Source organism: Carcharhinus amblyrhynchos, unplaced genomic scaffold, assembly GCF_965287045.1.
Source record: "Carcharhinus amblyrhynchos unplaced genomic scaffold, sCarAmb.v2.hapA scaffold_40, whole genome shotgun sequence".
In the NCBI taxonomy this organism is placed as follows: domain Eukaryota; kingdom Metazoa; phylum Chordata; class Chondrichthyes; order Carcharhiniformes; family Carcharhinidae; genus Carcharhinus; species Carcharhinus amblyrhynchos.
The window spans coordinates 4,408,363-4,430,839 of NW_027649781.1; the positions used below are offsets into that span (position 1 = coordinate 4,408,363).

The following is a 22,477-nucleotide window of genomic DNA, read 5'->3' on the forward strand; positions in this document are numbered from 1 at the left end:
AGACTCCGCTCCTTAGCCCTGGATTCCATGGAGACAACCTCCTCTCAGCAGGAAGTGATTAGCCACTGATTGACTTTGCGGGTGAGTCTGTCAGGGGCAGTGAGATGGTGTTTCTGAATTCTAAGCTGGGGGTATGGCGGCAGGGGTTATCTGGGATGGGGTGGTGGGGGGGGGGGGAGTGGCGTGCAGTATCCTCATCCAGTCTGACTCTGGCCTAAACACCACTAAGTTTGGTCATTATGTCACTTCTGAAGTGCAAGTCACTGATGCCATGTAGGAAGTGCAGTGGCCAACTGGCACACAAAGATCCCACAAATATTGGGTGGCAGTGATTGGCACTGCTGCCTCACAGCACTAGGGACCCAGGTCCACTTCCAACCTTGACTGACTGTGTGGAGTTTGCGTGTTCGCCCCATGTCTGCATGGGTTTCCTCTGGGTGCTCCGATTTCCTCTTACACTCCAAACGTGTGCAGGTTAAGGGGATTGACCATGCTAAGTTGCCCCTTAGTGTCCAAAGATGCACAGGTTAGCTGAATTGGCTAAATTGACCATTAGTATACAGAGATGTGCAGGTTAGGTGAATTGGCCATGCTAAATTGCCCTTTAATGTCCCAAGATGCATTGGTGGGGGGTGTAAGCAGGGCAAACATGTGAAGTTATGAGGATAGGGCAAGGGTGGGATGCTGTGTTAGACAGTGAAACTCAATGGGTTGAATGGTCTCCTTCTGCACTGTAGGGATTCTATGGTTCTAAATATTGAAATGCCTCAGTGCCTTTCACAGGAGCATTACTCAATAGGGTGTGACACTGAGCTTCATACAGAGATATTAAGTCTGGTGGCACCAAAGGTAGCTCTTAACAGACATCTAAAGTGAATTAGAGACAGAGAGAAGTTTAGAGAGCGAATTCCAGAGATTGAGGCCTAGGTCACCTGAAGACATAGCCACCAATGATGGAGTGACAGAACACTGCCGGAACTGGTGGAGCACAGAGATCAAGGCTCCTGCTGCAGGAAGAGATTATGGAGATAGGGAGGGGAGAGCAAGGTCTCAGGGGAATTTGACAACAAGGATGAGAATTTTGAAATCAAGATATTTCACATTTGGATTATTGCACACAGTTCTGGTCACCACACTACCAGAAGGACATGGAAGCTTTGGAGAGAGTGCAAAGAAGGTTAACCAGGATGTTGCCTGGTCTTGTTGGCTATGACAAGAGGTTGAATAAACTAGGATTGTTTTCATTGGAAAGATGGAGGCTGAGGGGAGAACTGACAGAGGTCTACAAAATTATGAAAGGCATAGACAGGGTGGATAGTCAGAGGTTTTTTTTCCCAGGGTGGCAGTGTCAATTAAAAGGGGGCACAGGTTCAAGGTGAGAGGGGAGAAGTTTAAGGGAGATGTGTGAGGGAAGTTTCTCATGCAGACTTTGCTGGGTGCCTTGATCTTATCTTGTAAACGGGAACCAATTAATTTGCTCACTATGTAAGCTTGATGCTGAAACATCAAAGAAATCCTGCGGTATAATAGCTACCTTCATCAGATCATTTTGCACTGTATATTGCATAACCCATGAATGGGCCTAAGGGTGCCACTGTCTGACCCTGAAAAATGCCTCATCTGCCTCAGATCATCCTGGAAGGGTAAGGTATCTCATAAGAACATAAGAAATAGGAGCAGGAGTAGGCCATCCAGCCCTTCGAGCCTGCCCCGCCATTCAATAAGATCATGGCTGATCTGTCGCTGCTCAGTTCCACTTTCCCGCCCTCTCCCCATAACCCTTAATCCCCTCTCCTATCAAAAACCCATCAACCCGCGTCTTAAAAATATTTAGCGAGGCAGCCTCCACCACTTCAACGGGCAGAGAATTCCAGAGATTCACCACCCTTTGAGTGAAGAAGTTCCTCCTCAACTCCGTTCTAAACCGCCCCCCTTTTATCTTGAGGCTGTGCCCCCTAGTCCTATTGTCTTTTTTGAGCGGGAAGAGTCTTTCCACCTCTATCCTATCCATCCCATTCATCATCTTATACGTCTCAATGAGATCTCCTCTCATTCTTCTAAACTCTAACGAGTACAAGCCCAGTTTATTCAGCCTCTCCTCATAGCTCAACCCCCTCAACTCCGGTATCAGCCTAGTAAACCTCCTCTGCACTCCCTCCAAGGCCAAAATATCTTTGCGCAGGTGCGGCGCCCAAAAATGCACACAGTACTCCAGTTGCGGCCTCACCAATGCCCTATACAGCTGCAGCAAGACCTCCCTACTTTTATATTCAATCAACCACCTCACACTTGCCAACATTAAATTCCATTTGCCATTTCCTGGCCCATTCGCCCAGCCTATCTAGATCCTTCTGCAGACTCTCCACACCCTCCGCACAATTTGCCGTTCCCCCAATCTTGGTGTCATCAGCAAATTTCGACACTCTACACTCGGTTCCCTCCTCCAGATCATCTATATAAATGGTAAAAAGCTGAGGCCCCAGCACCGACCCCTGGGGCACTCCACTAGTCACCATCCGCCAATCCGAATAGCACCCGTTGACCCCCACTCTCTGCCTCCTATTTGACAACCAATCCTCTATCCACACTAACACCCTACCCCCAACTCCATGTCAAACGTTTGAGCAACAGGTGAAGCTAGCTGTTTCATGATATTACTGTACAGTTGCAATATGAGTGATATTTACCACTGACAGGATAATTCTATCAAGGCAAAAACACATTTTGCCTATCACGCAAATGAGTAATGTGGTACATGAATTTTAGTGGCACTGTGATGTCAGGTGTGAAGGCCGTACATTCCAAAGATTAGCGGCTGATGGTATAAACCAGCATTTCCCAATGCTTTTCGCAATGGGCAAGGTACAGACCATATCCAACCAGCTCAGACTTGCAAAATATCGTGTCCAATATTGTACATGATTCTGCAATTCAACAGCATTTACTAAATAATCCCTATTGTGTTAAGAATTATGCTGACAACCAATTTAAGATCGTCAGTCAGGTTCACAATGTGGCATTTGCGTGTATTGGAAGCTACATGTATTAGTATAGAGGGTTCTGTTCTTTGCAGACAGAAAGAACAGGTATACACATAGCACCTGTTTCAGCTAAACAAAATAAGTGGCAGTCATTCACTGACCCATTCCTCAAGGCAATCCCTTGACTAATCAGATTCAAGCTTTTTGAGTTTAAACTTCAAACAATGCTTGAAAGTTCACTGTCAGTCATCTGATGCATTCTCCATGGCAACACCTCTACCAATCAGAGCCCACTTGCCGACTAGTTAGTACTCTCACACGGTATGAATTGTTGTTCGACAGATTCAACATGTCTCTTCTTTCAGGTTCCCTGATACCAAACGATTATTTAGCTAATTTCATAAGAACATAAGAACATAAGAACATAAGAAATAGGAGCAGGAGTAGGCCATCTAGCCCTTCGAGCCTGCCCCGCCATTCAATAAGATCATGGCTGATCTGTCGTGGCTCAGTTCCACTTTCCCGCCCTCTCCCCATAACCCTTAATCCCTTCTCTTATCAAAAACCCATCAACCCGCTTCTTAAAAATATTTAGCGAGGCAGCCTCCACCACTTCAACGGGCAGAGAATTCCAGAGATTCACCACCCTTTGAGTGAAGAAGTTCCTCCTCAACTCCGTTCTAAACCGCCTCCCCTTTATCTTGAGGCTGTGCCCCCTAGTCCTACTGTCTTTTTTGAGCGGGAAGAGTCTCTCCACCTCTATCCTATCCATCCCATTCATCATCTTATACGTCTCAATGAGATCTCCCCTCATTCTTCTAAACTCTAACGAGTACAAGCCTAGTTTATTCAGCCTCTCCTCATAGCTCAATCCCCTCAACTCCGGTATCAGCCTAGTAAACCTCCTCTGCACTCCCTCCAGGGCCAAAATATCCTTGCGCAGGTGCGGCGCCCAAAACTGCACACAGTACTCCAGCTGCGGCCTCACCAATGCCCTATACAGCTGCAGCAAGACCTCCCTACTTTTATATTCAATCCCCCTCGCTATGAAGGCCAGCATCCCATTCGCCTTCCTGACCACCTGCTGCACCTGCAAGCTGGGTTTTTGCGATTCATGCACAAGGACCCCGAGGTCCCTCTGCACCGTCGCCTGCTGCAGTTTTTCGCCACGTAAGTAATAGTCCTTCCTACCATTCTTCCTACCAAAGTGGACCACCTCACACTTGCCAACATTAAATTCCATTTGCCATTTCCTGGCCCATTCGCCCAGCCTATCTAGATCCTTCTGCAGACTCTCCACACCCTCCGCGCTTCCACCACCTCCTCTGGCATTCCAGGCACCCACCACTCACTGCATGAAATACCACCCTGCCCCCACACACATCTCCCTTAAATTTTCCCCTCTCACCTTGAAGTGCCCCCCACCCCCCTCCCCACTTGTAATAAACACTCCCACCCTGGGAAAAGGCTTCTGACGATCCACCCTGTCTGATAATTTTGCAGACCTTGATCAGGTCTATCCTCAGCCCCTGTCTTTCCAGTGAAAGCAATCTTAGTTTATAAACATAGAAAATAGGAGCAGGAGAAGGCCATTTGGTGCGTCGAGCCTGCTCCGCCATTCATTATGGTTATGGCTGATCGTCCAACTCCATAGCCTAATCCTGCTTTCTCCCCATAACCTTCGATCCCATTCACCCCAAATGTTATATCCAGCCGCCTCTTGAATACATTCAATGTTTTGGTATCAAAGAGGAGGTTTATTCAGCCTCTCCTCATAGCCAATGCCCTCGAGACCAGGCAACATCCAGACCCTTCTTTGCATTCTCTCCAAAGCATCCATGTCCTTCTGGTAGTGAGGCACCCAGAACTGCACGCAATATTCCAAATGCGGCCTAACCAGGTTTTATATAGCTGCAGCATGACTTGCCAACTCTTGTACCCATGTCTGATTTCCCAGCATTCCCCAGTTTCTATTTCGGCCTCATTGATTGGAAGGTACTTCTTACCAATAGACGAGGGGACCAGCACATGGGAATAACTGACTTGACTTTGTCCTCACCAGTCGACCTGTTGCAGGTTTGTCTGTCCATGTCTGTGCTGATAGGAGTGAGCCCTCCCAACTTCCCCCCTCCCTCCCACTACCTGGCATGTTTCTTGTCGGGTCTTCATTGCCCTCCCATTTCCCCTTAATTGTACCTGTTATATTCATATCAAACACTCTGAGTTGCAGCAAGTTCCATATTAGCAAAATTAACCCTCAGTCTTAGGGAGATTAGCAGTGTAAATTCATGGAGTTACAAGGATAGGGCTTGGATGGGATTATTGTTGGTGTAGGCTCAATGAGCCAAATGGCCTCCTTCTGCACTGTAGGGATTCTACAAATCTGTAAATATCAAAAGTCACTAATAGATCAAATATGATATTTCAGAGAACCTTCTTCACTCAGAGAATGGTGAGAATATGAAACTTGCTGCAACTCAGAGTGTTTGATATGAATATAACAGGTACAATTATGGGGAAATTAGCTAAATAATCGTTTGGTATCAGGGAACCTGAAAAAAGAGACATGTTGAATCCTTCTGTCAAACAACAGTTCATACCGTGTGAGAGTACTAACTGGTCGGCAAGTGGGCTCTGATTGGTAGAGGTGTTGCCATGGAGAATGCATCAGATGACTGACAGTGAACTTTCAAGCATTGTTTGAAGTTTAAACTCAAAAAGCTTGAATCTGATTAGTCAAGGGATTGCCTTGAGGAATGGGTCAGTGAATGACTGCCACTTATTTTGTTTAGCTGAAACAGGTGCAATGTGTATACTGTTCTCTCTGTCTGCAAAGAACAGAACCCTCTATACTAATACATGTAGCTTCCAATACACACAAATGCCACATTGTGAACCTGACTGACAATCTTAAATTGGTTGTCAGCATAATTCTTAACACAATGGGGATTATTTAGTAAATGCTGTTGAATTGCAGAATCATGTACAATATTGGACACGATATTTTGCAAGTCTGAGTTGGTTGGATATGGTCTGTACCTTGCCCATTGGGAAATGCTGGTTTATACCATCAGCTGCCAAAATTTGGGATGTACGGCCTTCATACCTGGCATCACAGTGCCACTAAACTTCATATACCACATTACTCATTTGTGTGATAGGCAAAATGTGTTTTTGCCTTGATAGAATCATCCTGTCAGTGGTAAATATCAGTCATATTGCAACTGTATAGTAATATCATGAAACAGCTAGCTTCACCTGTTGCTCAAACGTTTGAGATACCTTACCCTTCCAGGATGATCTGAGGCAGATGGGGCATTTTTCAGGGTCAGTCAGTGACGCCCTTGGGCCCATTCATGGGTTATGTGATATACAGTGCAGAATGATCTGATGAAGGTAGCTATTATACCGCAGGATTTCTTTGTTTCAGAATCAAGCTTACATAGTGAGCAAATTAATTGGTCCCCATTTACAAGATAAGATCAATCTTACAGTGCATGGGACTGTAAAAGTGCATTGACCAGTGAAGGTCAGTTTGCAATAGTAGAGAATCCTTTGGGAGTTTATTTGATGGCTTCATTTCAGAAGTGAATTGGGCTCAAGATGGAGCCCAGTAAGACATGCAAGGAAATTATTTTACACAGCTACAGATTTAACTGCTGCATCGATGTGTCACCCACATATCTAACTCCCTTGCATATTTCCAATAAGTATTATGGAATAGAATCCTTACAGTGCAGAGGAGGCCCATCGAGTCTGCACCAACTCTCTGACAGAATATCTTATCCAGGCCCTTTCTCCCACTCTATCCCTGTAATCCCATACACATTTCCCGTAGCCAATCCATCTAACCTAGACATTTTGGGATATTAAGGGGCAATTTAGCAGAATCATAGGCCATTTAGTCCATTGAGTCTGCCCTAGCTAGTGTCCCTAACATTAAGGGGCAATTTAGCATGGCCAGTCCACCTAATCAGCACATTTTTGGACTGTGAGAGGAAACTGGAGCAGTCGGAGGAAACCCACACAGACACATGGGAGAACGTGCAGACTCCCCCAGACAGTGACCCAAACTGGGAATCAAACCCGGGTTCCTGGTGCTATGAGGCAGCAGTACTCACCAGTGTGGCACCATGCCACCAGGAGGCTGAAAGGGATAAAAGGTTATAGCAATAGTTTGAATGAGGCGAGGATAAGAAGGGCCTGGTTTCTGTGCTGTACATTTGTGTGTGATTTGTGTCATGAGTGGGGATTGTTACAAGCTACTTCACCCATTCATGATGTCACAGCATTAGAGCACATGAAGGCATTAGGTGGGGCATGTGGTTGTGAGTATCCTTCACTCTCCCTCACTACCAAACAAAAGGTAGTAACGTTTACAAGATGGAAATAAAGGGTAACAGAGTGACTGAGGTAAGTGTCCATGTAGTGAGGAGGGAGTCAGTGAAATGTCCAAAACCCACAAATTTAAATCAATGATCTCCCAGAAACTGAATGGTAATATAAGACTAGGAGATAAGCCATTCAACTCACCAATCCAGTTATTTGAATCATTGAATCGTGGGATGGTCACAGCACAGTAGGAACCCATCACCATAGTTCTGGCTCTCTGCAAAGTGGCAGTTCAGCCAGTCCTGTTCCTCCTCCACTCCCCTGGAGTGCCCAGATCAGTTCACTTCAGATAATTATCCTACTCCACGACGAGACCTAACCACCACAATCTCAGGCAGTTATTCCAGATCCTAATCATTTGCTGTGTTTTCAAAAAAATCACCCCCCACCTCCCTCCACTTCACGCCATTGCTTCTTTTACCCACCTCCTTAAATCGATCTCCTCTGATTTTTGAAACGTAGAAAATCAGACCATGAAACCATTGTCGATTGTCGGGAAAAACCCATCTGGTTTACTAATGTCCTTCAGCAGAGCAAATCTACCATCCTCACCTGGTCTGGCCTACACGTGTCTCCAGGGCCATGGCAATGTGGCCCTCAGGCAACTAGGGATAGGCAATAAATGCTGCCCAGCCAGCAACGCCTATGTCCCACGAATGAATAAAAAAAATACAGATTTTTAATCAGTAAGGAATCGAGGTTTATGGGGATAAGGTGGGAAAGTGGAATTGAGAATTATTACATCAGATCTCAAAAAAAGTGGTGGAGCAGACTCGATGGGCCAAATGGCCTACATCTTATGGCCTCATAAAGCCCAGAATACTCTGCTTTATTAGCAGATTCCTCCAGAAAAAAACTCCATGAATCCCTGCTCTCTGTTCAATATTTATTGATTGGTTTCTGTTATGTGCTGGTTCAATATAATGATGAAAGCAAAATACTGTGGATGCTGGAAATCTGAAATAAAAACAGAAAGCACTAGAAAATCTCAGCAGGTCTAGCAGCGTAGGTGGAGAGAAACAGAGTTAACGTTTTGAGCCCTATATGACTCTTCATAAAGTTTATTTATTAACCACAAGTAGGCTTACATTAACACTGCACTGAAATTACTGTGAAAATCTCTACTGTCCACACTTCGGTACCTGTTCAGGTACACTGAGGGTCAATTTAGCATAGATAATTCAGCTAACCAGCACATCTTTGGACTGTAGGAGCACCTGGAGGAAATGCATGCAGACATGGGGAGAACGTGCAAACTCCACACAGTGATCCAAACTGGGAATTGAACCTGAGTCCCTGGCACTTTCTGTGAAACTGACTCAATATATTGAGCGTCGAGTACCCCGAATTATCCACAGAGTATCAGATCAGATCTTGCTGCTTTGATTAAAGATGGCAAGGTGGCATAGTGGTTAGCACTGTTGCCTCACAGTGCTAGGGACTTGGGTTCAATTCCCGGCTTGGGTCACTGTCTGGGGGAGTCTGCATGTTTTTCCTGTGCTTGGGTGGATGTCCTCCGGATGCTCTAGTTTCTACCCACAGTCCAAAAGACGTGCTGGTTAGGTGCATTCTTCCTTAGTGTACCCAAACAGGCGCCGAAGTGTGTCGACTAGGAGATTTTCACAGTAACTTCATTGCAGCATTAATGTAAGCTTATTTGTGACACAAAGAAATAAACTTTAAATGACCAAAGTAACCTTTATGTTATATATAAGATAATTAAGTTTTATAAGGTAATTATATTTTATACTTTAATCAAGTATTATAATATATTATACTTGTGTGGGCAATGCCCTGGGAATGGACTGGCAATGCCTGTCCCTTTAAGAGTTACGGGAGCCAAGAGTCGGATTTTCCGAGTGGAAGCGGAAATAGTCGACTGGATGACTTGGAGGGCGGGGCGGGGAGAGAGAAAGAGAGAGAGATACAGAGGGGGAGGGAACAGAAGTAGCCGAGCGGGTGTGGGAGGCGAGACGGAAATAGCCGAGTGCCGGGAGGAGGGAGCGAACGGAAGTAGCCAGGCCGCCCTGGGAGCCGGAAAGAGCCGAGCGACCAGGGCCTGGCGACTTCCACATCCCTCTCCCTGAATGAGATGAAGAATCCGCCGCCGGGACCAAGCACTGTTTAGACCGGGGTCGCAGCCAGCCCTCCGTCGGAACTCGGTGCGAAACACCCCAAAAAAAATCCTACCTCCCCCCCCGTCCCGATCTGTAAAAATTCGTCCATTCTCCAGTCCTGTCAGCACTGGTGGAGGGGAGGTAGGCCTCCGGGAAGCTTCGGGCTTGAGTAGATGCGGTAGCCGGGGCCAGGAGCTCATTCGCGGGTACGGTACATATATGTGTGTGTGTGTGTGTGTGTGGAGGGTGAGGAGAGGGGGAAACACCTGGTAGCTGCAAATAAAGGCAGTTGCCTTATTTTATCGGGTAGTGTACAAGCTGGGCTGTAATTATTGTTAAATTATCTATCTCAAACTCAGGGATTTTTACTGACCCTCCCAGGATGGTATCCAACTCTGCTGGTAATGTTGACAAAGCTTTAATGCACACCCAGGAAGCCAGGACTGTGCTTCGTTTTTAATGTACGTACACCACAATCTGGATGGACAATCCCAATTCAGCACTGAGGGAATATTGCATTGTCAGAGGGTCAGTGCCCGGGGGAGTGTCGCACTGTCAGGAGGGTCAGTGCCCGGGGGAGTGTCGCACTGTCAGGAGGGTCAGTGCCCGGGGGAGTGTCGCACTGTCAGGAGGGTCAGTGCCCAGGGGAGTGTCGCACTGTCAGGAGGGTCAGTGCCCGGGGAAGTGTCGCACTGTCAGGAGGGTCAGTGCCCGGGGGAGTGTCGCACTGTCAGGAGGGTCAGTGCCCGGGGGAGTGTCGCACTGTCAGGAGGGTCAGTGCCCGGGGGAGTGTCGCACTGTCAGGAGGGTCAGTGCCCGGGGGAGTGTCGCACTGTCAGGAGGGTCAGTGCCCGGGGGAGTGTCGCACTGTCAGGAGGGTCAGTGCCCGGGGGAGTGTCGCACTGTCAGGAGGGTCAGTGCCCGGGGGAGTGTCGCACTGTCAGGAGGGTCAGTGCCCGGGGGAGTGTCGCACTGTCAGGAGGGTCAGTGCCCGGGGGAGTGTCGCACTGTCAGGAGGGTCAGTGCCCGGGGGAGTGTCGCACTGTCAGGAGGGTCAGTGCCGGAAGGAATTGGCATTGAGGTGCAGTGCCTCAGCATTCTGACAGATATTCAACTCTAAACCGACATCACGGAAAGTCAGATTAACTGGTTATTGTCACACCTGTCTCTCTTTATGCATCCTGGCTGCTATACTTCCTGCAATACTACTGTAACTGAGTTTTAAATTGTACTTCGTTGGCTGCAAGGTACTTCGATACTTCTTGGTGGCTCAGTGATTAGCACTGCTACCTTTCAGCGCCAGGGACCCAGGTTTAATTCCCATCATAGGGTCACTGGGCGGACATTCTCCCTTTGTCTGCACAGATTTGCTCCGGTTTCCTCCCACAGTCCTAAGATGTGTGGATTAGATGGATTGGCCATGCTAATAATTGCCCCTTAGCATCAGGAAGACACTGCCTGGAGTTATGGGGATAGGGCCTGTGTGGGATTGTGGTCGGTGCAGAATTGATGGGCCCAATGGCCTCCTTCTGCACTGCAGGATTCCATGATGTTGTGAAAGGTGCTATTTCACCAAAACCTAAATCAATCCCATTGCATTGTACTTGGAGGAAACACTTGACAGGGCCTATGGGAAGGAACGGGATGGGTGGGCTGAGGGCTGATGGAGACCCTGCTATGAAGCAGGAGCAAACATCTTTGGCTGCTTTGTCAATGATCCTCCATCCATCCGTCATCAGATCAGGTGTGAGGATGTTTGCGTCAGTTCCATTCATAACTCCTCAGATACCGAACAAGTCCGTAATCACTTGCAGACAAGCCTGGAGGACTTCCATGCTTGGACAGAAGAGTGGTTTGCGACAGTCGTACCACAGAAGTCTCCACTAAAGACTGCTTCCAACAAGAGATCTAACACTCTCTCTCCTTGACTTCCAACAAAATTACCATCGTCAAATCCCCCACCATTATCCTCCTACAGGTCACTATTAAACAAGAAACTCAACTGAGTCCAGTTCCATATAGAGGGTTGAGCTGCTTGCAGTCCTATTGTGAGTAGCTCACCTCACCATCACCTCCAAATCTCAAGCCAGAACACCATTATGACATAGAAGTGTCCACCAAGATATTGTGCTGAGATCTGTGGAGGGAGGCTCAAACTTGCAAGCCTCCCAAGGCATGAGTTATAGAGCCATGCTGGCAATCTTGAGAATCGGACATTCAGTACAAAGCAATGTGTTTGATTGACATCTCACTCCTTAGTCTAACCAATCATCCCCTCCAGCAGAGGTGTACTGTGGATGCAATGTGCACCATCTTCACTGTAATCATTAAAACCTCTGACAGCAAGTACCAAGCTTATGGCCTCCACTACCTCGAAGGAGAAGGGTAGCAGCTTTGTCAGGGTGCCACGTCTCACTATCCTATGTTGAATAGTTAGAGTCATAGAAGTTTACAGCATGGAAACAGGCCCTTTGGCCTAACCTGTCCATGCCACCCTTTTTTTAAACCCCCTAAGTCAGCCTCAATTGCCTGCATTTGGCCCATATCCTTCTATACCCATCTTACCCATGTAACTGTCTAAATGCTTTTTAAAAGACAAAATTATACTTGCCTCTACTACTGCTTCTGGCAGTTTGTTCCAGACACTCACTACCCTCTGTGGAAAAATTGTCCCTCTGGACACTTTTGTATCTCTCCCCTCTCACCTTAAACCTATGCCCTCTAGTTTTAGACTCCCCTACCTTTGGAAAAAGGTACTGGCTATTTAGCTGGTTTATGCCCCTCATTATTTTATAGACCTCTATAAGATCACCCCTCAGCCTCCTATGCTCCAGAGGAAAAAAACCCCAGTCTGTCCAGCCTCTCTCAACTCAAACATCAAGTCTCGATAGCATCCTAGTAAATCTTTTCTGCACTCTTTCTAGTTTAATAATATCCTTTCTATAATAGGGTGATCAGAACTGCGCACAATATTCCAAGCGTGGCCTTACCAATGTCTTGTACAACTTCAACAAGACGCCTCAACTCCTGTATTCAGTGTTCTGACCAATGAAATCAAGCTTGCTGAATGCCTTCATCACTGCTGTCTCCACTTTCAAGGAGCTATGAGCATGTACCCCTAGATCTTTTTGTTCTGTAGCTCTCCCCAGTGCCCTACCATTAACTGAGTAAGTCCTGCCCTGGTTCGATCCACCAAAATGCATCACCTCGCATTTATCTAAATTAAACTCCATCTGCCATTTGTCAGCCCACTGGCCCAATTGATCAAGATCCTGTTGCAATCGGATACAACTTTCTTAACTGTCCACTATGCCACCAATCTTGGTATCATCTGCAAACTTACTAACCAGGCCTCCTATATTCCTATCCAAATCATTAATATAAATGACAAATAGTAGCACTGATCCCTGAGGCACATTTCTGGTCACAGGCCTCCAGTTTGAAAAACAATCCTCTATAACCACCCTTTGGCTTCTGTCAAGAAGCCAATTTTATATCCATTTAGATACTTCACCCTGGATCCCTTGAAATTTAACCTTATGATTCAACCTACCATTCAGTACCTCGTCAAAGGCCTTGCTAAAGTCCATGTAGACAATATCAACTGCACTGCCCTCATCTACCTTTCAAAAAACTTGATCAAATTTGTGAGACATGATTTTCCACTCACAAAGCCATGCTGACTGTCCCTAATCACACTTGCGTCTCTAAATGTTAATAAACTCTGTCTCTCAAAGTACCTTCCAACAACTTATCCACCACAAGACATGAGGTTCACTGGCCTGTAGTTCCCAGGCTTTGCAGTACTCCTTAAACAAAGGCACAACATTTGCCACTCTCCAATCTTCAGGCACCTCGCCCGTGATTATTGTTGATTCAAATATCTGCTAGGGACCCACAATTTCCTCCCTAGCCTCCCACAATATCCTGGATGCACTTCATCAGGTCCCAGAGATTTATCTACCTTGATGCATTTTAAGACTTCCAGCACCTCTTTCTCTGAAGTATGTACACTACTCAAGAGATCTCTTCATTTCCCCAAGTTCCCCAACATCCATGCTTTTTTCAACAGTAAATACTGATGAGAAATATTCATTTAGGATCTCACCCACCCCTTGTGGATCCGCACATAGAAGATCTTGTTGATCCTTAAGAGGCCTCACTGTCTCCCTTGTTACTCTTTTATCACTGTTCCTGCATTGTCATAGGGTTAAAGTCCTTGCTTCTCATCAAACAATGGATGGAGCACTGCTGCCATCTCTGTAGGGACCATAAACTTTTAAACTAAGGTTAAAACTAGCTGAGAGAATGATATTCAAGAAGTCACATTTTAAAACCTTTACTATAACAAATGAAAACATTATCAGCTAACCACTATTTTCTTTTTGTTGGAACTTATAATTTAAACTACAAAAAGTAGCACTCCCCTTTTGGGGTCCTCACACTCCATGGAATTGCATTACTCATCACAAACAATCCACAGTTGCTCCAGCTTGCAATGGGCTGCTGTATCCCTGTTTCACCAAGTCCTAACTTTGAGTGACTACCTCCAGGTCTTTCCCTCAGCCTTTGAAGAAACTGCTGTTTTTTTTGTGATATTTCGTTATTTGTGGGGAAGCCTGTAACCTAATCTCAAAATGGTTTCATCTGCCGTTTTCCCCATGGCAGTGCCTCAGCACTGGGGAGAAATGATAATTTTCACTATCTTTGGCCTCAGCTCCCTTTCATCCTAAAAGTAACTAGGCAGTTTGCAGTATAACCTGGTACCTAAATATATTTTTGGGTATTTAAAAGGCACAGCGTCTGCCCATTGTAAACTCGGAGACTATTGCCATTGTCTCTGAATTGTAAACACCTTGGACCTTTTTAATTAAAAACCAGTCCAAACTTTCCTTTGATCTCTAACAATCAAGCCACCCAACTTAGAGTTGGGTAGATTGCAGAACAGGTCGCATGATCTCCCTTCCCCCATCCCTCTCATTTACCCTGAATTTAAAGCTGGAGTCCCAAAATAATATATTATAAATTTCATTATTGTAACCGCACTGTCACCACATAGAGTGGATTGGTTCAAGAACAAGGCTCACCACCAAGTTTTAAAGGGATGGACAATATATGGTGGCTTTGCCAGTGACACACAATGTATCTCAAAGACAGGCTTAAAACAAGCTGTCAGATAGCTTGTAGGTTTAATAAATGGAGACACAGTGTTTAAACAGAGGTAATGCTAAAAGTGGATCGATCATCGATCTGGCTAGAATTTTCTTAATGGCCCTACCTTAAGAAAGATGCCTAGGACCTGGGGAGAAAGTAGATGAGGTTAAGGAAGATGACATGAATAGTGAAAGGTTTTAGTTCTGAGGGAAGATTAAGGAAACGGTGATTCTATCGCTCAGCAGGGAAGGTTGACAAGTGCTTCCGAAGGACATATTCAGAATGTGTGAGGTGGATTTTGTGCGTTCACAGTTTTCCTCCAGAGAGCGGTGCGATGTGGATGTGTTTGCTGGCTGATTCATAATCTCGACAGCCTTTAAAGCAGCCACAAGGCGGTGAGTCGGAGAGGGTGGAAGGATTTTTATAGGCACCCCTACATTAAGGAAAGGGAAATTGTAGCATGGGGGAGGGATGTAGCAGACAGTCCTGGATACAATTGTCTAGTCACAAGTGAATTCAGCATTGGGAGCAGTCGCTCCACTCTTTGATCAATCGATTGATTGAGAACAAAAAGCTATTTCCCCTGCTTCGGCCCCAGTGAGCCGGCGTGTAAAAATGGCCAGCAAAATAATGAAGGAAAAGGTTACTTGGGCTGAACAGCGCAGAATCGAGCCTTTTAACTCGGCTAGTCTGGTCGGGGTTTATGATCCACGTGAGCCTCCTCCCATTTTATATAGATGATCTGGAGGAGGGAACCGAGTGTATGGTGTCGAAATTTGCTGATGACACCAAGATTGGTGGAACGGCAAAATGTGCGGAGGGTGTGGAGAGTCTACAGAAGGATCTAGATAGGCTGGGCAAATGGGCCAGGAAATGGCAAATGGAATTTAATGTTGGCAAGTGCGAGGTGGTCCACTTTGGTAGGAATAATGGTAGGAAGGATTATTACTTACGTGGCGAAAAACTGCAGCAGGCGATGGTGCAGAGGGACCTCGGGGTCCTTGTGCATGAGTCGCAAAAACCCAGCTTGCAGGTGCAGCAGGTGGTCAGGAAGGCGAATGGGATGCTGGCCTTCATAGCGAGGGGGATTGAATATAAAAGTAGGGAGGTCTTGCTGCGGCTGTATAGGGCATTGGTGAGGCCACAGCTGGAGTACTGTGTGCAGTTTTGGGCGCCATACTTACGCAAGGATATTTTGGCCTTGGAGGGAGTGCAGAGGAGGTTTACTAGGCTGATACCGGAGTTGAGGGGGTTGAGCTAAGAGGAGAGGCTGAATAAACTAGGCTTGTACTCGTTAGAGTTTATAAGAATGAGGGGAGATCTCATTGAGACGTATAAGATGATGAATGGGATGGATAGGATAGAGGTGGAGAGACTCTTCCCGCTCAAAAAAGACAGTAGGACTAGGGGGCACAGCCTCAAGATAAAAGGGGGGCGGTTTAGAAGGGAGTTGAGGAGGAACTTCTTCACTCAAAGGGTGGTGAATCTCTGGAATTCTCTGCCTGTTGAAGTGGTGGAGGCTGCCTCGCTAAATATTTTTAAGAAGCGGGTTGATAGGTTTTTGATAAGAGAGGGGATTAAGGGTTATGGGGAGAGGGCGGGAAAGTGGAACTGAGCAGCGACAGATCAGCCATGATCTTATTGAATGGCGGGGCAGGCTCGAAGGGCTAGATGGCCTACTCCTGCTCCTATTTCTTATGTTCTTATAGGATAGAGGTGGAGAGACTCTTCCCGCTCAGAAAGGACAGTAGGACTAGGGGGCACAGCCTCAAGATAAAGGGGGGGCAGTTTAGAACGGAGTTGAGGAAGAATTTCTTCACTCAAAGGGTGGTGAACCTCGAATTCTCTGCCCGTTGAAGTGGTGGAGGCTACCTCGCTAAATATTTTTAAGAAGTGGGTTGATGGGTGTTTGATAAGAGAGGGGATTAAGGGTTATGGGGAGAGGGCGGGAATGTGGAACTGAGCCACGACAGATCAGCCATGATCTTATTGAATGGCGGGGCAGGCTCGAAGGGCTAGATGGCCTACTCCTGCTCCTTGTTCTTACGTTCATACCTACTTCCTCTCACCTTACCAACATGTCCTTCTATCCCTTTCTCCCTCATGGACCTGACACTCAAGTACATAACTAGCTTCCCCTTGCATGTAACTATTCCAGTTGCTTCAAGTATTCTCTGTGATAGAGTTCCAGATTCTCACTACTTTCTGGATAAAGTTGTTTCACCTGAATTCTTTATTGGATGCATTAGCAATCCTTGTAGTGATTGACCCTACATCGAGTCCTATCAGTTCCCTTCACCATTTGAAAATCCCTCTTAGGCCACACCTCAACCTGCTGTTTTCTAGAGGAAAGTACCCCAGCCTTTCCTGGTGTGTATAAACTAAATTCTGGATCTTTCTTGTCATTGGCCGTTCACAGCAACCTGCCACTGCTGGCAGACCTCTTTAGCTTAAACAGGATGTCTGATCCCAAACCACGGCAGGAGCAGAACCCACACGTTTCACCCACTTCCTTTTTAGCAATATCTTTGCCGACACAAATTCAAAGACGTGCCTTTCTATAACACTTCTCACAACCATCGCACACCTCAGAACTCCTTTCCGGCCAATGAAGCTCTTTTCGTGTTGTTGTTGGAATGTAGGAAACATGGCAGCTAATTTGCACACAGCAAGATCCCACAAACAGCAATGTAATAATGACCAGTTAGTCTGCTTTAGTGACATTGATTGAGGGGTAGTTATTGGACTAGATGGATTCTTGATCCAAAAGGGTGAATGGTTATTGGGGTAAGTAGGAATGTGGGATTGAGGTTACAGTCCGGTCAGCCATGAATAGGGAAGCAGGCTTGAGGGGCCGAGTGACCTACTCCTTCTAATTTGTAAGAAGATTAAAGTCTTGAGTAATGAATCTTATGCTTTGCTGCAAACTTCAACAGTTTTTTTGTTCTCCCCCCCCCGCCCCCTTCCTCACAACAGATACAGCTGGGGCTGTGGAAAAGGCACTTCCCCATGGAGCCAGGGATGTTTCAGGTGGAGTTCCCGAACTTCGGCAACAACCTTCTGAGGAAGTTGAACCAGCAGCGGATGGAGGGCAAACTATGCGACATCACCATCCACCTCCAGGGCCAAATGTTCAGGGCCCACCGGGCGGTGCTGGCAGCCTCCTCTCCGTACTTCCATGACCAGGTGCTGCTGAAGAACGCCAACCGCATCGTGCTGCCTGGCGTGATGAGCCCCAAGGCCTTTGAGAACGTGCTGGCCTCCTCTTACACCGGCAAGCTCACCATTATGTCGCCGGAGATTGTCAGCTACCTGACAGTGGCTAGCTTCCTACAGATGTGGCACGTGGTGGACAAGTGCACTGAGCTGCTGAGGGAGTGCCAGCCACCACCCACCCCAGCCCCCAGCCAGAACCAGTCACCCAGTAGCAGCAACTACCTCAGTCCCTGGCATGGGCCTGAGCCGGGCGTCGCATTGCCGGCCAAGTTTGAGCGGCCCGAGGAAGACGACGTCAAGGTAGAGGGCCACCAGGAGGAGGAGGAGGAGGAGGATGAGGAAGAGGACGAGGATGAGGAGGGGGGCCAGAAAGGCCAGGCCTCCCCGAGCCGGGAGACTGAGCAGGACAACGTCATCAGCAACTCAGCTGAGCGAGAGAAGTTTGCCGGGGAGGGGGTCAGCCGGGAGTGCGAGGCAGGGGCTAGCGACAGTGGCGAATGCTCCTACCCACTGCCCGCTGCTTACAGCCAGCCCAGCATCGTGCCACACAAGCGCTGGGTGTTTGTGAAGAGCGGCAAGGTGGAGGATGGGAGGTCTCCGGGCAGTGAGGAGGAACGGCACTTCCTGCTGGCACCACTGGGTAAGAGGGAGCCAGGGGCCCCAGAGTCCAACGAGCACGAGGGTTCCCACTTCGGCGAGCACTCACTGCCTGAAGAATACGACGAGTTCCCCGAGGACCCCAGCTACGACGAGCCTGTTGACTACTATGGATCCTCAGATGACTTCCACTTCGAGCGGCCGGGGGTAGGCAGTCCAAATGGGTCTGTCCTGCAGGGGGCTGGGCTGCCCGGCGAGATCCAGGAGAATGGTGCCTATGGAGTGCTGGGGGAGCCGGGCCCCAGCTCAGGCCAGCAGGCGGCCGGCTCGGACTTTCCTGGCGCCGTCTACAAACTCTACCCATGCCAGTGTGGCAAGAGCTTTGCCCACAAGAGCCAGCGAGACCGACACATGAGCATGCACCTGAACGTCAGGCCGTTTGGCTGCCCCATCTGCAACAAGAAGTTCAAGATGAAGCACCACCTGATGGGTCACATGAAGATCCACACCGGCCACAAGCCTTACGAGTGCCACTACTGCGGCAAGAAGTTCATGTGGCGTGACAGCTTCACCCGCCACCGCAATGCCTGTGCCAAGCTCTACCACGCTGCCGCCGCTGCCTCCGTCCCCATTACCCTCCCCGACCTCGATGTGCCGTCTGACCTCAGTGTGCCTACAGACCTCTGACCTGGCTGCATCCCCACCGTGGCTTCCCCTCAGACTTGGTCCACCACTGGTGAAGCGCCGCTCCTGACTATGCGACCAAAGATGACACTGAACAGCTGAGCCTGGGAGGGGGTGACAGAGGGGAGCTGGGCGTGGGCCAGTGCGACCATGGACGGTTGTTAGGGGAGGGGTGGGGTGGGGGAGGGGGTGGTGGGACAAGCAGGACGAGCATAATCCTCAGTGGACCTTTTTAAAGAACTTGATGGCTGACATGATCCAGCTTCAAACCCACTTACCCACATCAAATCATGCTGACAATTTTTACATGGAATGAGTATTTAAGTCTATGAAAAATATATATATATTTAGATATATATATATATATCTATATCTGTAAATTGTGGTGCTTGGAACACTGAAGTATTTTTTAACCACTGCCTCATGCTTTTAAATATTTATGAATATTGAACTAGGAAGACAGGAGATGCTTCACAGACTGACTGGTGTCTGTTAGAGAGCATCCTGGATTTGTGTTGGCCGTTGTCTCCCAAGTCAGAAGTTCACTGAGGCGAGTCCACCGCCAGAGACCCAAGCACAGAGATGGAGGCTGATGCTGCCAGTGGTGGCTTGGAGGGAATGCTGCACTGCAAGTTGAGACTTTGAACCAAGCCCACCAATCCTGATCCTATGCCTGGGATCACAAGTTAAAGATTCCTGCGGTCTGTCCTTTGGAGAAGAGTGGGGGGAGGAGAGTTCCCCCTCCGCAACCCATGGCCAATATTCATCCTTCAACCACCGCCATTGAAATTGATGATCTAGTCATCATCGTATTGCTTTGGTGGCAGCTTGCTCTGTGCGAATTGACTTGCTGCATGTTGCCCCCAGCACCACCACATTGCAACAATGTCTGTATTTCAAAAGATACATTAGCCATTAAAGCAGTGTGGGCCTCCTGGTTCTGATCTATCCTTTCGGGATTCCGGCATTTCCAATTTTTTTTGTTTTTATTTTTGTCGTGTTCTTTACTATTTATGTCTTTTTATAAAATAGTGTCGACTTAAACTGCTCTCCCTGTGAATAAAAAAGTTTGACAACTGACTAGACTCCTGTACTCACTCTTAGGCTGATCTTGGCTCAGGTGGTAATAGGAGTTACCACCTGAGCCAAGATCAGCCTGGTAATAGGTCACTGAAATTATACGTCCTGGGTGGGATGGTGGGGGTCATTTAGCCTGTGTCCATGCCGGCGTGTTTGAGGTGAGCTCGATTGCCTGATCTCTTCCCCATAGCCCAATTAATTGTTCCCTTTCAGGCCCCGGGAGCAGTTCTTTCCCTTTTGAAAGTTACTGTTGAATCTGTTAAGCACCCTTTTCTGCAGCGCACTCCAGATTATTCATTACTTACTACACAAAATGGGAGGCCAGTGGCCTAGTGATATTGTCACTGGGTGAGTAATCCTGAAACCCTCATAGATAATGCTCTGGGGACCCGGATTTCAATCCCATCACAGATTGTGAAATTGGAACCTGGAATTAAAACTCTGTTGCTAACCCATGGCAATTGTCATGAAAAGCCATCTGGGGTTCACTAATGCCCTTTCAGGAAGGAAACCTGCCATTCTTAACCTAGTCTGACCTACATGTGACTCCATAGCTATGCCATTCAGTTTGAGGGCAGTTTGGTCTCGTGTACCATGAATGAATTTTAAAAAATCCTGAGCTCCTGATTCTAGTCCACTCACGACTGTGAGTACATTTTGAGGATTGAGTTCAATGAAGACTGGGTGCCACAGTGGTTAGCACTGTTGTCTCACAGTGCCAGGGACCTGTGTTCAATTCTGGCCTTGGTTGACTGTGTGGAGTTTACACATTGTCCCAGTGTCTGTGTTGGCTTCCTCTGGGTGCCTTTGGTTTTCTCCCACAGTCTAAAGAATTTGGTTGATTGGCCATGCTAAATTGACCCCTGGTATCTAAAGATGTGCAGGTGTGGGGGATTAGTGGGATAAGTGGGGCTATGGGGATAGGGCCTGCATAAGATGCTGTGTCAGAGAGTCAGTACAGACTTGATGGGTCCAATGGCCTGCATTGTAGGGATTGTATGATTTGCAGACTTTTTAAAAAAAAGTTTAAAATGATGGATTTTTGTTTGGCTAACACGGCATTTAGGAACTCTTTGCCCCAATGTGACCAACCTGTAAATTTAGTCCCACACTTTATTGTTGGCTATTAATGCTGTCAGAGTTAGGAGGGATGAACAATAAATGATGGCTATGCCTGGTGTCACCCAAAACACAACAAATTTAACCTGAAGAAGGTAGGAATGTGGATGGCATAAGGCAGGTTTGTGATGGCGAAGTGTTGAATAGTCTGCTTGTCCCAGCTATATTGTTGGCTACTCAGGCCTGATATCTGCAGATAGGGTGGAAGCACAGTGCAGAACGTTGGCCTCTTCAGGAGAGGAAAGACAAATCAGAACTAGGGAGGGTGGAATATGACATTACCACAGTTGCCTCTTCCTCGTAGGAAGGTCAGAGTAGGAGTCGTCCATTCGGCTTCTTGAGCATACCCTATTGTTTTAACTAGACCATGGCTGAGCCATTTTCTTTGAGCACTATCCCCATATCCCTTAATGTCTTCAGTATCTGGAAATCCACTGACCTCAGCTTTGAACAAACTCAATGATTGAGCCTCTACAGGCCTCTGGTGCAGAGAATTCCAAAGATTCCTATGCTCTTGGTTGTAAATGGCTTACCCCTTATTTCGAGACTATGTCCTCTGCTTCTAAATCCCCACCACCAAAACCACGGAAACAGCCTGCATATACGCTGTCGAGTTTTGGAAGAATTTCAATGAGATCATCTGTCATTCTTCTAAACTCTAGAGTGACAGGCCCAGACCTATTCGCTCTCCACAGACTATCCAGGGTTTAGTCTGGTGAATCTTCATTGCACTCCCTTTATGGCCAATGGATAAGGAGACCAAAACTGCACAATAATATTTGGGTTGGGGGGGTGGGTGCGGGGGCAGTGGGTTGCAGTATCTCCCTAATAGCTTTTAGAAATGAGAAGATGGAATTTCGTTTGTATGCCTAAGGTGCAGCTATTATCTCTTGGAGAGGAGCGTACGCCAACCCAGTTTCCATGAATGGAATACAAGAGCGTGTCTGAGGCTGGGAATTCTGTGGTGAGTAAATCATCCTGAAACCCCAACTCCTGTACACCAGCTATACATCAGGGGTGCAATTTGGAATACTCCCACTTGCCTGGATGAGTGCAGCCACAACAACATTCAAGAAGCTTAACACCAAAACAAAGCAGCTTTCTTTGATTGGCATCCCATCCACTATCTCAAACAAT

General features: G+C 47.2%; 1 protein-coding gene across 1 annotated transcript in view; it reads left to right on the forward strand.

The window, feature by feature from the left end:
* Window positions 1-19,293, forward strand: part of LOC145335741 (uncharacterized) — a 39,404-nt gene extending 20,111 nt beyond the window's left edge. The window contains exons 4-5 of the mRNA XM_080181460.1: window positions 9,472-9,631; window positions 17,621-19,293. Of these exons, the coding sequence (XP_080037586.1) occupies window positions 9,472-9,631; window positions 17,621-19,144 (1,684 nt within the window). The 3' untranslated portion in view covers window positions 19,145-19,293. The remainder of the gene's footprint in view (window positions 1-9,471; window positions 9,632-17,620) is intronic.
* Window positions 19,294-22,477: the final 3,184 nt, after the last annotated feature.